Source organism: Sipha flava, unplaced genomic scaffold (genome assembly GCF_003268045.1).
Source record: "Sipha flava isolate LNK unplaced genomic scaffold, YSA_version1 176_pilon_pilon, whole genome shotgun sequence".
Lineage (NCBI taxonomy): Eukaryota > Metazoa > Arthropoda > Insecta > Hemiptera > Aphididae > Sipha > Sipha flava.
This window is the reverse complement of record NW_020272062.1, coordinates 520,494-533,836: the sequence shown is the minus strand read 5'-3', so window position 1 is coordinate 533,836 and position 13,343 is coordinate 520,494. Positions and strand designations below refer to the sequence as shown.

Sequence of the window (13,343 nt, the reverse complement as noted above, 5' to 3'; positions counted from 1 at the left end):
GATAGAGCTTTTTAAATTGTTGAATTATGCCTTGGTCCAGAGGTTGACAGTGAGACGTCATATTTGGGGAAAAATGACTAGCTCAACATTTTGTAATTTAAGATGGGGATGAGGAGCTGCATTGTCGACAAAAAGTAGTACTTTTCTTCGACTTTTTTATCATTTGTTTATCAAATTTCATAAGCCAGTCTGTCATAATCTGTGTCGTCATCCAGGCCTTTTTATTCCAACACCAGTCAACGGGAAATTTATTTACGTCTAATTTTTTGAAAGCTCGCGGTCGTTTTGCCTTACCTATGACGAGAGGACGTTCAAACTCACCAATCATATTACAGCACAATAGCACAGTCAACCGTTCTTTTGAAACTTTTCCACCGCTGCAAGTTTCATTTTTAAATGCTATAGTTTTATTAGGTAGAACTTTAAAAAAAAGCCCAGTCTCGTCGGCATTGAAGATGTCTCGCTTTTCATATTTATCGATTATGTTTGGTAATTTTTTCTTCCAGTCATCAACAGCTATTCTATCAACGGCTGAAGCTTCGCCACAAATAGATTTATACGAAATGTTATGCCGTTTTCGAAATTTTTCAAGCCACCCGTTTGAAGCTTTAAAATCATTTAATCCGTGAACTTCAGCAAGTTGTTTAGCCTTTTCTTGTATTGTTGGTTCGGAAATATTTTTTTCCCGAGTTTTGCTAAACCAGACGAAAAGTTCTTTATCAATCACACTGCCTTCACATTTTCTTAATTTCGTTAATTTTCGTTCTTCATTTCCATTTTCGACCCACACTTTATAAATTTCTTCTGTGTCAGACACAATATCGGCAATCTGTGTTATTCAACTTGAAACTTTTCTGCGAGTGCACGAATTCCTATGTTTCCGTTGTTTTACGGTAATCTAAAATGTCATTTTTTCGCGAAGCGACAACCGCTTTCGTTTTAACGTAGTCGTCATCGCGTCGAAAACCGTCACTAACTCCCATACTTTTGTCATAACCTTTTACACCTAACGGTTTCACCGATAACCGAATTTGTCGTAATCTTATCTTCCCATAAAGAGTTTGTTATCGTAATTACATTATTACGAGAATAAATACGAATGTGAATACGTATTATTATCAAATAAAGATTAGGGATTTACCATAAATAATGTCCGTTATTCGGAGAGTCCGCTATTCAGAGGTTTTTCAATGAAAAAGTAGTGAAAATGTCCCCGTTCCCCAAAAAACGTCCGCTAGTGGGAGGTGTCCGTTAGTGAAGGTTTCACTGTAGTTCTTTTATTTGAGTTTTTTGCAGAGCCCCAAATTGCGATGCCATACGTCCAGATTGAATTATATAGGATGATTTTGATGAGTATAATTAAGTTAGAACGAAGGAGTGGCCTTAAATGATGGAATCTGAAATTAAGCTTTTTACGCTTATTCTTTAGATGAAGAAACCAAATTAAACGCCTGACAAGAATAAGGCCAAGGTATTTCACTTCGGTCGAGTGGGGAATTTTAATGTTGTTTATTGATACATAAGAGCAGCTATAAGGTCGAAGTGCTAAAGTGACAAAGAAAGACTTGGATTCATTAATTTTATCTTCCAATTGGTGAACCATTGTGAAAGAGTATTTAGGTGAGTTTGTAGTTGATGAAATGCAATAATATGGTCTAGAGAAACTGATAATAAGGCGGTATCATCAGCATATATTCTAACTATAGTATCTTCAGATGAGGGCAGGTCAGACGTGTAAATGGTATTTAAGAATGGAGCAATATCACTGCCTTGAAGGACACCAGCAGAAATAGGAAATTGATTAGAGTGTTGTAAATTATGACGGACATTTAATGATCAGTTTTCTAGATACGATTTAAGTATTAGGTATAAAGGGACAAGAAATATTTGTTTTAGTTTAAAAGAAGACCGTCATGTCAGATGGTATCAAATGCTTTCGCAACATCTAAAAAGACTCCAGCACAGAATTTTTTGGTTTTGAATGCTGATGAGATGGTGTCCACTGAACAGTGAAGTTGATGGGTTGTAGCAAGAAGAGAACGGAAACCAAACTGGAAGTTCGGAATACTGTTATTAAATTGTGTAATGGTAGTGATGCGCTCGAGGATGACTTTTTTAGAAATTTACCAAGAAACGGTAGAAAGCTAATAGGCCAGTACGAGGAGGGGTTTTCTGGAGTCTTACCAGGTTTGAGTACAGTGAAAATGACTCATGATTTCTAAGTAGTTGGGAAGTAAGATAGGCGGAGGGCAGCATTATAAATAAGTGATAGATGAACAATCATTTCCGTAGGAGATTTTTAAACCCTTTGTTGGCCCGGAGATTTATATTTGCAAGTTTTTTCATAATGCCTACCATCTCCGCAAGGAGGTTAGTTTTGCAGGGAGGGCCATAGGTAAAGTTGATTGAAGAGAATCTAAAACATTCGACATATGTAGTACTGGTGTGAAAATGAGATGAGGTTTGATTCCTCCTGTTAGTTCTTCGGCAAGAATATCAACTATTTCCTTATCTGAGAAAGCAAGTGAGTTGTTTGGGTGGGAGTCTTGACTTTGTTTTACGCCAGAGGGATCCGGTAGAAAATTTAATTTTTTGTATAGGACTTTTGTACAAGTTGATTTTATGAGTTTTGAGTAGTGACTTTAGTTTATTGGAAAGAGAGTTGTACTTTATCGCATTTACCGGGTAGTGAGTATATTACCATTTTGATCTGGCTCTGCGTTTTTTAGCAATGAGTTGTCTTGATTCTGGCGATAGATTGTTTGAGAATAAGGTGGACTCTTGGTAGATGAGTCCTTGGCTGCTTTTTGAATGTCATCAGAGTTTGGCAACTACTTGGTCGACATCAGTAGTTGATTTTAATTTTATATTAAGAGTAGTTTTTTTTTGAGATGATGTCTTTGAATTTGTTCCAGTTTGTAGTACCCGGAAAAATAGTTGGTTTATTTTTATTCAAAGAGGGATGAGCTCCGATTTGTAACAAGGCAGGTGTATGATCAGAAGCTGGGTCATTTAGACTTATAATTTCAGTGGAAAAGTGATTTGAAAGATTGGTGATAAATAAGTCAAGAGTGTCGGGATGACGGTTGCTATGTGATGGCCAATAGGTTGGAAAAAGGAATGTAATTACCTTAAGATAATTGAACGAGAAAAAATTTTTTAGAACACAGCCTCTGGTGTTTGTTGACCGACTCCAAGTTTGATATTTAGCATTGAAGTCAGTGCCAATAATATGGGTGAAGCTTAGAGATTGAGAAAGATTACTGAATTCTGCCAAAGGAAAAGGTCTTCCTTGAAGAAAATAGCATGAAGAGATGGAAATAGTTACAGAGTTTATTGTCATTGAAGTACTTGCCGCTTGAATATTTTAGACAGATATGACGGAAGAGGTGCATGATTAATTGTATTGGAGATGAGGAGAGTAGCGCCTCTGTGTGCAGTACCATCTGGATGATCAGCTCTGATAATATCAAATCCGAATATCTTGAGTGTAGAGGTTTTAGTTAGGCGAGGTTCAGAAATATGAGTTATTAAAACTTTTTTTTCATTAAAAACTACTTGAAGTTCATTTAAATGTTGTAGGATGCCGTTAGCATTCCGTAAAAATATGGAGAGTGGTTGCAAGTTATTTACTAGCATTATTCATAAAATTGTCAATGATGCGAGAAGTGATATAAGTGGGTTTATTAAAGCTTTGAATGAGAAGAGATGTGCAGTGATATTTTGGTTTTGGCTTGAGTTGGTGTCTTGAGTGTGAAAAGTTGAGTCTTGATTTAATTGTAAGAAATGTTGTATGTAAGCTTGTTACAGAAATTCATAGACATTCACATCAAGTGATTGACGAGGAGTGGAACTTTTATTTAAGATATTTATTGAAGAGTTCGGTAGTAATCTTTTTTTAAGATCCAGGTGGAATTTACAACCCAGAAAGTTAGCCGAGTGATTTCCACCACATAGAGCGCATTTAGCCGGGAAACTGCGATCCTTAGTACATGTTGTTTACTCATGGTGCTCACCACAGTGAACACATCGAGGAGAGTGATTGCATTAGCTTCGAGTGTGGCCATAAGACTGACAGCGGTAGCATTGTGGAATTACTTTTTTAGGGTGTGGAATTTCAACTTTAATTTTTGTATAACATAATGAGTTAAGTTTGAAAATATCGGAATTTGTTGGACTTGGTTCAATATCAATAAAGAAGATCGGTAGGGGAATATTGGTTAACTTGTGAGTTACACATTATGTTACTAGTGACAAATCTTTTATTTAAGAATTCTTGCTTAATAAAAAAAGGTATCTGTGAAATTATGCATATTTCTAACTACGACGCGATATGGTTTTACTCTTTTGATTGGTATGAATGAAATAAGACGTCATTATTCTTGAGATATTTGATGACTGATCGGTATGAGTCAGGGCTTTATGTTTGCAGTTTAAGACCTTTAGTAGAGCTCTTGCAATCAAATCCAGAGGTATCAATTAATTCATTAATTTTTTGGCAGAAATTGTTGTAATTTATTTGTTCTTGAATAAAGATAGGAAATGGTTTTGAAGTTTTATTTTCATTGCTTACAAATTGAGTCTCAACTGTATCTATTAGTTGAACTTCGTTAGTAGGAGCAATCAGAGTAAAACGGTTTGTAGAAATAAAAATATTTGTGTCCTTTTTTTTTGTGGTAGGAGAAGTATAGTTTGGAGATCTATTTCGTTTAATATAATTTAATGGAATTGTTTTTCAATCGGATTCGTTGTTCAATAAGTCAGAAGAACTGTTTCATCCGTTTGATCAATTAATCTGTTGGAGATAATAAGCGGTGGTGGGAAAGTATTAGTAGTTGAATTTTTATTTATTGATGATTTGGGAATTTCGGTGATAGGCGTTGGTAGGCTATTAGTACATTGACGCACTAGGCAGCCTGACTGCAGCAGCCAGTTAGTTGAGCAGCCAGTTATTGAGCAGCCACTCCACGACCGACCGCCTGATCGACGTCAAGTCCGTCAGTCGGTCGACCGCTGTCAATCAATACATATCGTACATTTTTTTTTACATTTAAAATCGTATTTTCGATCGAAATGGACATAGAAGAGGCTATCACTATTTACCATTTGTCTCGTAAGAAGCGCAGAACAAAAAAAAGATATTGGATTCATCCTATATTTATGGAACGGCACTCAAAGGGGTTGTTTCAAAATTATTTTAAAGATCTTCGAAATTATCCGGAACGTTTTTTTAGTTATACTAGAATGTCAGTGCAATCGTTTGATGAACTTTTAGAAAATTATATTATATTTGTAATTTCCTCCCATCGTCTTCTCTTTAAATCACGATCGCTGTATTCATCAGAAGTTACGTCCCAAATTGCTTTTCGACTTTCGACTTCTCGAATAAAAACGCGGTGATCGTAAAAAATCGAGGAAAAACTACACACTCGTGCACAAGGCAAAACACAACCGGCTGGCCAAACTAGTGAGCGGATACTGCGGGCAGCCACATACATTCACGTTGTTTTCCTCTGGCTGCGCGCAGCGAGTTGGCTGCCGTGTAGTCGCACACGTTTTTCTGGCCGCGGCAACCAGTAAACATTGGCTGCTTAGTGAGCGAGCTGCAATAAGAAATCATGTATGGCATTGGCTACCGCAGCCTGGCTGCCGCAGCCAGACTGCCTAGTGCGTCACAGCCCTTAGGCTTCATAATTATGTAGATAATGTAATTTATAGGTTAGCCTTGGGGAATGTTTAAATAACTTATACATTACCGACCGTACGAATACCGCGACGAGCACTGTACACGAAGAACACTACACACGCTATCGAATACTGATAAAAGCGAAGCACGTGACAATTTATATGTGGACTGAACGACGTCTAAACACGAACTGTGATTATATTTTTGGATTAATTAATTAAAGGCGATATCAACGTCGATGGGATGATAATATGATGGCCGATTACTGCTGGTCAGTGTTGAGCCCAGATAACTAAAATTTTATCTAGATAAAGATAAAGATAATTTAATTATACTTTTATCTAGATAAAGATAATAAATTTAACATTTTATTTATATAAATCGAGATAAATTTTATATTTATTACCATAATCAATCAGCAATATGGTTGGGTTATTTTAAAAATCGATGTAGTTTCAACAGACCACAGTAGAAGTATTGCTGATTGAATAGGTAACTGTAATAATCAATTAATTTGTGCAAATTATTATAATTCAACAACTTTTACAATAATACAATAAATACTGAACATAATAACCACAGATTATTGATACTACCATTGATTATAGATAGTATAGATAGCTCACTGGATGGTTTTTCGATGGCGTAGAATATAACTGCCGGTAGATAGCGATAAAAGAAATAAATTTATTTAAATTGATATTTATAAAATAATCCCATATAGCTCCGTATCGAACCAATGTTGGTGTGCGTCGGGTGGGAGAAACAGATAATTTTCTATGATTCTCAGTGACGTAATCATGAAAATTAGTGAGTACCATAATTGACCCTCAAAGCCTGAGAGTCAAATCGTGAGTAACAGAATTGGTACTCAAAGCCTGTAGAACAAAACGTGTTTAAAATGTATGGCGGAGGAGACAAATCATGTGAGTACCAAATATAGTACTCATGGCAGTGAACTTATTAATACCAATTATATAATTAAAGGGTTTGTTTTCCAAAAATAAAGAAAAAATTATTTATACGAATAAAATTTTTATTTTTGTATCAAAAAAGCAATAAATAAATTTATAAATTAGAATATAATTTTTTTTTTTGTCTCTGAAATATATTTATGTGTAGGTCATCAATATTTTGATTATGGTTATGGGCCCTTAAAATTGTTTGACCCCGGGCTCTAAATTGTCATAATCCTGGCTTGGATACTGTGGACCAATTGGACATTAATAAATTAGCACAACAGTGGTCATTAAAATAACGTAGAATAGAGATTTAATTATTTAACTGTTAATTTTTTTTTAAGTTTAATTGTTAGTAAAAAAAAAAAAAAAAATTGTTAAAGTTTTATAAATTTATAATATATATTTGTATGTAGAATATGTATTAAAATATTTGTCTTTGAATCCTGGCCATCATAATTATATTGTACATACCTTTTTTTATAATAAAATCTTTGGTTAAAATGGAGATTTATTATACTGCACTATATACCTACTATTCAATGATATATAATATCAACATAGTTAAAAATAATAGTTTGGTATCTATAGGTACTACTATTTTTATTTGATACCAAAGTGAATAATAACTATTTTTGAAATATATAAAACAAATGTATTTTAAACAATAAGAAAAAAATAAAAAAAAATAAATTAAGTACATTATAACATGAAAATATTCGAGCAAAGCCAGAAAATTTTTATGGCTCCCCCTTACAGTTGATTTTTTGAGACAACTCTGTTAATGACGTTTTCTAAACATGATTTAAGATTTTGATTCTATGAAAAGACCCACGGAAACGAACGTTTTAATGTAGTTTGCTAATTCAATTAAACTCTATATGATATGATTCTATAACATATGTTATCATATAGACACAGATTATGTAAAACAGATTATATAAAATTTAATATAATCTATGGTTAGGGTATGTGTTACAATTCATGATAAGGCGGTTGAAAAACCGGGAAAACTTCCGTAATAGCATCACAGAATAGATTTGATGTGATAGCACAAACTATTGGAGACTGCGTACTTGTCAGTAATACGGTTATTTTACTAAGTTTTATACTGTGTCGTAAATCCATTTACAATTAACATTTAACATTAATATTGGTATAACATTATAAAATCAATTGAGAAATGGAATCTAAATTAATACCCACACGTGCTTTTGTCAATGGTTCATATTTGATGAAATACATCGACAAACCAGTCACTTTGATTGGTAGTGTAGTAAAGGTATCTACTATGTGACAATAGTTTTTATTTACTGTTATATATTGTTAATTTATTTTCTATAGGTCAGTGATGATAGCAAAACATTAACATTACAAACAACAGACGACCAAGTAGTAACAGTTAACTTCCATGAGGCCATTGACAGTTCATTAGATGGATGGGTAGAAGTGCATGGTTTGGCCAAGGATAAATCAACTGTTGGCGGAGAGAGTTATTACAATTTGCCATCATCAATTACTGTTGACTTCGGTAAAAAAAAATGTGTTATGTTTGGAATTAATTACAAAGTACTTAAGTTAATTTTGAAATTTTAATAGCTATTGAAAAATGAATTAAAATTTATAATTTATTGTTTAAAATACATTTTGAATCTAAAAATTTTGCATGCCTACATGATGGTCTTTACATATTTTATTCATATTTTCTCTTTTAATTTACCTATTTATTGACTATAATATTAAGTTTTTGTAATCACGTGATAATTTAATAATTTAGGAACTATTTGTTCTATTATTCAACTTACTGTTTTTAAATAAATAAACAATAAGTTTATATGTAGATATAAATAATAAATTAAAGCTTATACTGGAGTATTATTATATTTGTATAGTACAACTATACAACTAGTTCAAGTTAAAAATTCATCATTAGGTATATAAAAAGTTCATTTTTTCATATTCACTTGCAATTTTTATTAATTTTGTATATATTTGATAAAGAATTTTTAATTTGAAACCAGTCATACTTTACAAATATAATAATACTCCAAGCTAACATATTTATTTATTTCTACCCATGTATAAACTATTTGTTCATTTATTTATTAATTTACGAGATTTAACCATTTTTAATTTTAGTTTTATATTTTATTTATTTTATTATTTATTGTTTTTAATTTAAAATGTATTTCAGAGAAACAACAATTCAATGAAACTATTCGGTTAATATACACCTTAGCAAATCCATTGAAGTAATTAACGTTAATTAAATTTCAAGTCATGGATAGATAAATATTAAGTTAATATTTACTGAATTTTGTATTTAAATATTATCATTCCTATTTTTAAGATTAAATATTTTGTAAAACAAATTAATGAAAAAATAATAATTTTTTTTTTAAATCTTTTGTGTACTGATTTATTTATATTTCTTACAAAATTAATATATTACATCACAAAATAATTAAATCTATTATATTTCAATTTTATCAGGTATCAATTAAATGTATTAATTTAAGTTGGATATATTTTATACGTTTATAAAAGTAAATCTTAGCATACATAGCATACATACATAAACGCAATGCAATAAAATTAGCGACAAGATAGCTTTGTGATTGTTTATGCTTAAAACTACATTAAATTGTATATATATATATATTATATGTATATATATTATATGTATATATATTATATACATATAATTTATACTTATATAAAATTATACAATAAACGAATGCTCCTTATTCATTTTTAAGCATAACTAATACTATTTATAACATCTTTAAATAATAAAAGATAGATAAGTAATTAAGAGCTATACAATTTGTATTAAAAATTAATAACAAATTAATAATTATTAGAATATACATAATATTATATTATCATAAATATTATTACTTAAAATATATATGAATTCTGAATTAATATACAATATATGTACACTTTTATTCTCGCTTTTGATGCGTCCTTTTAGAATAGTTATCAGAAACCTGCATTATTTCACTCTCAATACTGACAAGTTCTTCCACATTGCAGAAAAATACATTGTGAGAAAAATTCACAATGTAAAAAACAACTGACTTCCAATATTTTTTATTGACCTTGAATACAATGATAAAAAAAATTAAATCTATAGCATCACTTCATTACTACCTGTCTATGCAAAAGCAGTGGTGTAATTTCAATTTTTACTAGCGTAGGATTATTGTAACTCAGCGGCTCATTTTAGGGTCTTTAATCCTCCCCCACCATTTGGAAATTCAATACCAAACTTTCGTTATTCAGTTGTGATTCTTTTGTATTGGTTTGTGCTTTCAATCCCATCGATTATGTTCAACTCCATCTTCAGGAATACAACTTAGAAAGTTGAGACATGAAATCAGAAGCGCATTAAGGGGGGATCTTAAGGGATATTTACCCCACCGAAATTTATAAGGGGGCGGTAAATTTGTAGAGAAAATATATACAAACAAATATTTTTACAAAAGTATTTGTAATAAAAAAAAGAAAAATAAATAATAAAAAAATCATTATATTCTTCCTAACCAGATTTATGAATCTAAAAGGTACCATGTAAATTGTGTATTGGAAAATTCAGAATTAAAATTTATAATAATATAGTAATTTACTATTATAGATGATACTATAAACAGTACTCGACTTGAGGGGAAATGGAGTATCCCAATTAATTTTCAGAAATTTTAGCGTCCCCTTACTATTATTGTATTATAATAATAAACACTTAACAAGTTTTGGGGACGTTTTTTTTTTAAAGTAAATAGAGTTCCTTTAATTTTTTTTAAGTCGAGCACTGACTATAAATCAGAATATTTCATATATGATATTTATGTAATATATCATAATGTATAAACCGTTAATTATACTCATTATGTAGAAAAGTATATAAAAATATATATGGGAGAATAATTATAGATCTCCCATGATTTAACAAATACGGTTTTATTATATAGGATATAGTAATTTAACTTTTTAAGGAAGATATTTATGGAAATATTTCTAGTTATACCAGTATTTTTTCAGGTTGTTTGAATTATTGTATTACTTGTTGTCTTACTGATAATATGTTTTAAAAAATTAAAAATATAGAACTATAATTCAATAATAACACATAACCACAATAGTTTCTTCTAAAGTATTACATCGAATTAGGTGTATATATACTATACGTGTACTAATTAATAATTTATTAATTTACAAATATTTGCATGTAAACGGATACAAAAATATGAATTGTGATTTATGTGTACCTAAATTATATTACATTCATATAAGTTATATTAACATTGATTTTATAATAACATAATGTAATTTAATTATAAATCAAAAATTGAAATTGTACATCAATAAAGTTTAAAACTCAATAAAAATGTGAAATCAAAGTAATAATTGTCCAAGGAACAATTATTACTTTGATTTCAATTTTCTTTTTTTTCATTCTTACATATTTATTTATCAACATACATAGGGGCTCAAAATTATTTTGCCGCCCATATATATGGACCTGCATAGGCGTGCACAGACATCTTTTTCAGGGTAAGCAAAAAGCTGCCACTGCCTATCCCCCCCCTAAAACTGAAAGTTAATTTAAACGTTCGAAATTCTGGTCTTAGTAACTATTTAATTTAAATTTAAATTTTTTTTCCCGAAAAAGTGACTGAATTTTAAAATCTAAAATAATAATAAATTTATAATGTAAATTATATAAAATTGATAAAATAATTTATAAATTTAAAAAAGTCAATTTCAAGTAAACTTCATGACTAATTCAAATACGTTTTTAGAAGTTCTATCCGATGACCAAGGAAACCAGTATGATTGGCAAAAAATTGATTCTTTTCGAAAAAAATAGAACCAAATCATATTCCTCGCAACAGTGTAATTTGACTTGTGTATGCGCGTGTGGAAGTAACCTTCCGCTAATTAAAGTGCTGGCATTGTTATCAATCTGTTTATTTTATATTATATTATACCTAAATGGACTGGGCTAAATATTGTCATAATTCAAAAGCCTATAAATAAACTCTCAAAGATGAGACATAGGTAATTTTGTAAATGAAAATTTTAGAAATTGACAGTAGCAGTCATTCGTGTTTGGTTTATGGTATATAGCTAAAATACAAAGAAGTTACTATTTTATTATATTTTTAATATATTATAAAATAAGCAATTCTGTGATATCTATGATTGGAAAACTGGTTCTGTCATAGCGTCGGTGCATTGGTGATTACAGGCACGTAGTTAGAAAATATTCACTAGGTGGGTCCCTTCCTCCCAGGACTTTTTTATATTATAAAAATGTAGTTATCAATGTATCATTATTACAAATATATATGTATATAACCTAATAATACCATATTTTATCATTTTGCTCTTCTCTTTGTAATTTTAGTTTTCTTTTGGCACATCCACTGAGAGGTGCCATTTTAAAATTATTTTAAATATATAAGATAAAATGTATAAATACTATAAATTGTACAAATATTTTAACGCAGGTGACGTTAGCATAAGTGCGGCGTGCACTGAATGTGCTCAATCGGAGACCATAATATAATTCTATATGAATCAATATAATGACAATACCCTCGCTCAAAGTATTTTAAAAATAGACATACAAGTATACAGTAGTCACTGTCTAGATATGATAAGAACAACTTGATATTGTAGTATAGTACCGGTATTTAGCTATAAATAGCAATTATTTCCTAATCGATCCTTTAAATTTAGTTACAAGTTACATTACTTAGATTATAAACCCGATGTATTTGGTTTTATTTGCGTCATATTTAGACAATATTAAAAATTTGGTAAAAATTTAAAGCAATCATATAATAATGGGCCCCTCTCAATATTTTAGGTGGGTCGGCCAAGTCCGGACACATATTAGGGTGGGCCATATATACCCTGGCCCTCCTTTAGCTATGTGCCTGGGTGATTAACAGCACGAGAGTAATATGGCCCGGCATGGCATATTGGAAGAGGGTTTAGAGCGGGGTAATTACACACAATAGTGATCATTTATTTCGCACACACTCATGGCGTTCACGCACACGTGTGACAAATTGCCTAAATTCAACCTCTTAAAAACTACCCGGATCGAATCCCCTTAAGTATTTAGGGATTAACATTTCGTATTTTAAAAACTTATTTTTAACCTCCTGAAAACTACTCTCATCTCCATTCATACATTGATAAAAATAATTTAATATCAATTACGTTAAAAAATATTTACCAAATAAAAATTGATTTTTTATCATAGTAACTACCTATTGCAGTAAACATTTGTGCAGAATATGTGTGATGTGTGTATAACTATTGTGAGTATTACTATAGTTATTAACAGTCAGGGAGGATCAGAATTAGTATATAGTATAACTTAAAAATATGCCTGGGGATAAATCTCCAACTCCCCCCCCCTAGATCCGGCCATGTTAACAGTAATTTGTTGGTATTAAATTTAACTATAATTATAATTAGAGAACAGATAAAATAAAAATGTTGGACCTCCCCCCCATAAAAAATTCCTGGATACGCTTCTGATCAACGACTAGATACGTATATCTTGATCAGTGCTTAACTGAGTTTTAATTGGTCAAAACTTGAATAGTACTGATTTTTGATCATCATATTTGCTCATATCTAATAACATCACTTATTATGTTCTACACTAGTCATTT

General features: G+C 30.8%; 3 protein-coding genes across 3 annotated transcripts; 1 reads left to right on the top strand and 2 right to left on the bottom strand.

Moving 5' to 3' along the window:
- On the bottom strand, positions 1 to 130 carry LOC112680386 (the record flags this gene model as incomplete). Its single annotated transcript, XM_025550471.1, is given in 1 exon segment — positions 1 to 130. A coding segment is annotated over 1 exon segment (61 nt), but the record flags the coding sequence as incomplete, so codon positions are not given.
- Positions 98 to 3,639, bottom strand: LOC112680394 (tigger transposable element-derived protein 6-like). The gene is made up of 3 exons (XM_025550480.1): positions 3,352 to 3,639; positions 2,702 to 2,831; positions 98 to 804 (listed from the first exon to the last, which is right to left on the bottom strand). The coding sequence occupies exons 1-3, from the start codon at positions 3,637 to 3,639 to the stop codon at positions 98 to 100; spliced, it is 1,125 nt and encodes a 374-aa protein (XP_025406265.1).
- A 4,023-nt stretch (positions 3,640 to 7,662) lies between these two features.
- LOC112680343 lies at positions 7,663 to 8,982 on the top strand. Its single transcript, XM_025550407.1, has 3 exons — positions 7,663 to 7,927; positions 7,990 to 8,176; positions 8,840 to 8,982. Exons 1-3 carry the CDS (start codon positions 7,829 to 7,831, stop codon positions 8,899 to 8,901), a joined length of 348 nt encoding a protein of 115 aa, XP_025406192.1. The 5' UTR covers positions 7,663 to 7,828; the 3' UTR covers positions 8,902 to 8,982.
- The last annotated feature ends 4,361 nt before the right edge of the window (positions 8,983 to 13,343 follow it).

Bases quoted from the DNA above. Each gene is read 5' to 3' on its own strand.
- LOC112680343 (XM_025550407.1), top strand. From the start codon at position 7,829: ATGGAATCTAAATTAATACCCACACGTGCTTTTGTCAATGGTTCATAT. The intron at 7,928-7,989 runs GTATCTACTATG...TATTTTCTATAG, and splicing joins TGATTGGTAGTGTAGTAAAG to GTCAGTGATGATAGCAAAAC. The intron at 8,177-8,839 runs GTAAAAAAAAAT...AATGTATTTCAG, and splicing joins ATCAATTACTGTTGACTTCG to AGAAACAACAATTCAATGAA.
- LOC112680394 (XM_025550480.1), bottom strand. From the start codon at position 3,639: ATGCTAGTAAATAACTTGCAACCACTCTCCATATTTTTACGGAATGCT. The intron at 2,832-3,351 runs GTACTTCAATGA...TCGACCAAGTAG, and splicing joins CTAAAATATTCAAGCGGCAA to TTGCCAAACTCTGATGACAT. The intron at 805-2,701 runs GTAATATACTCA...TGTCTGACACAG, and splicing joins CGCAGAGCCAGATCAAAATG to AAGAAATTTATAAAGTGTGG.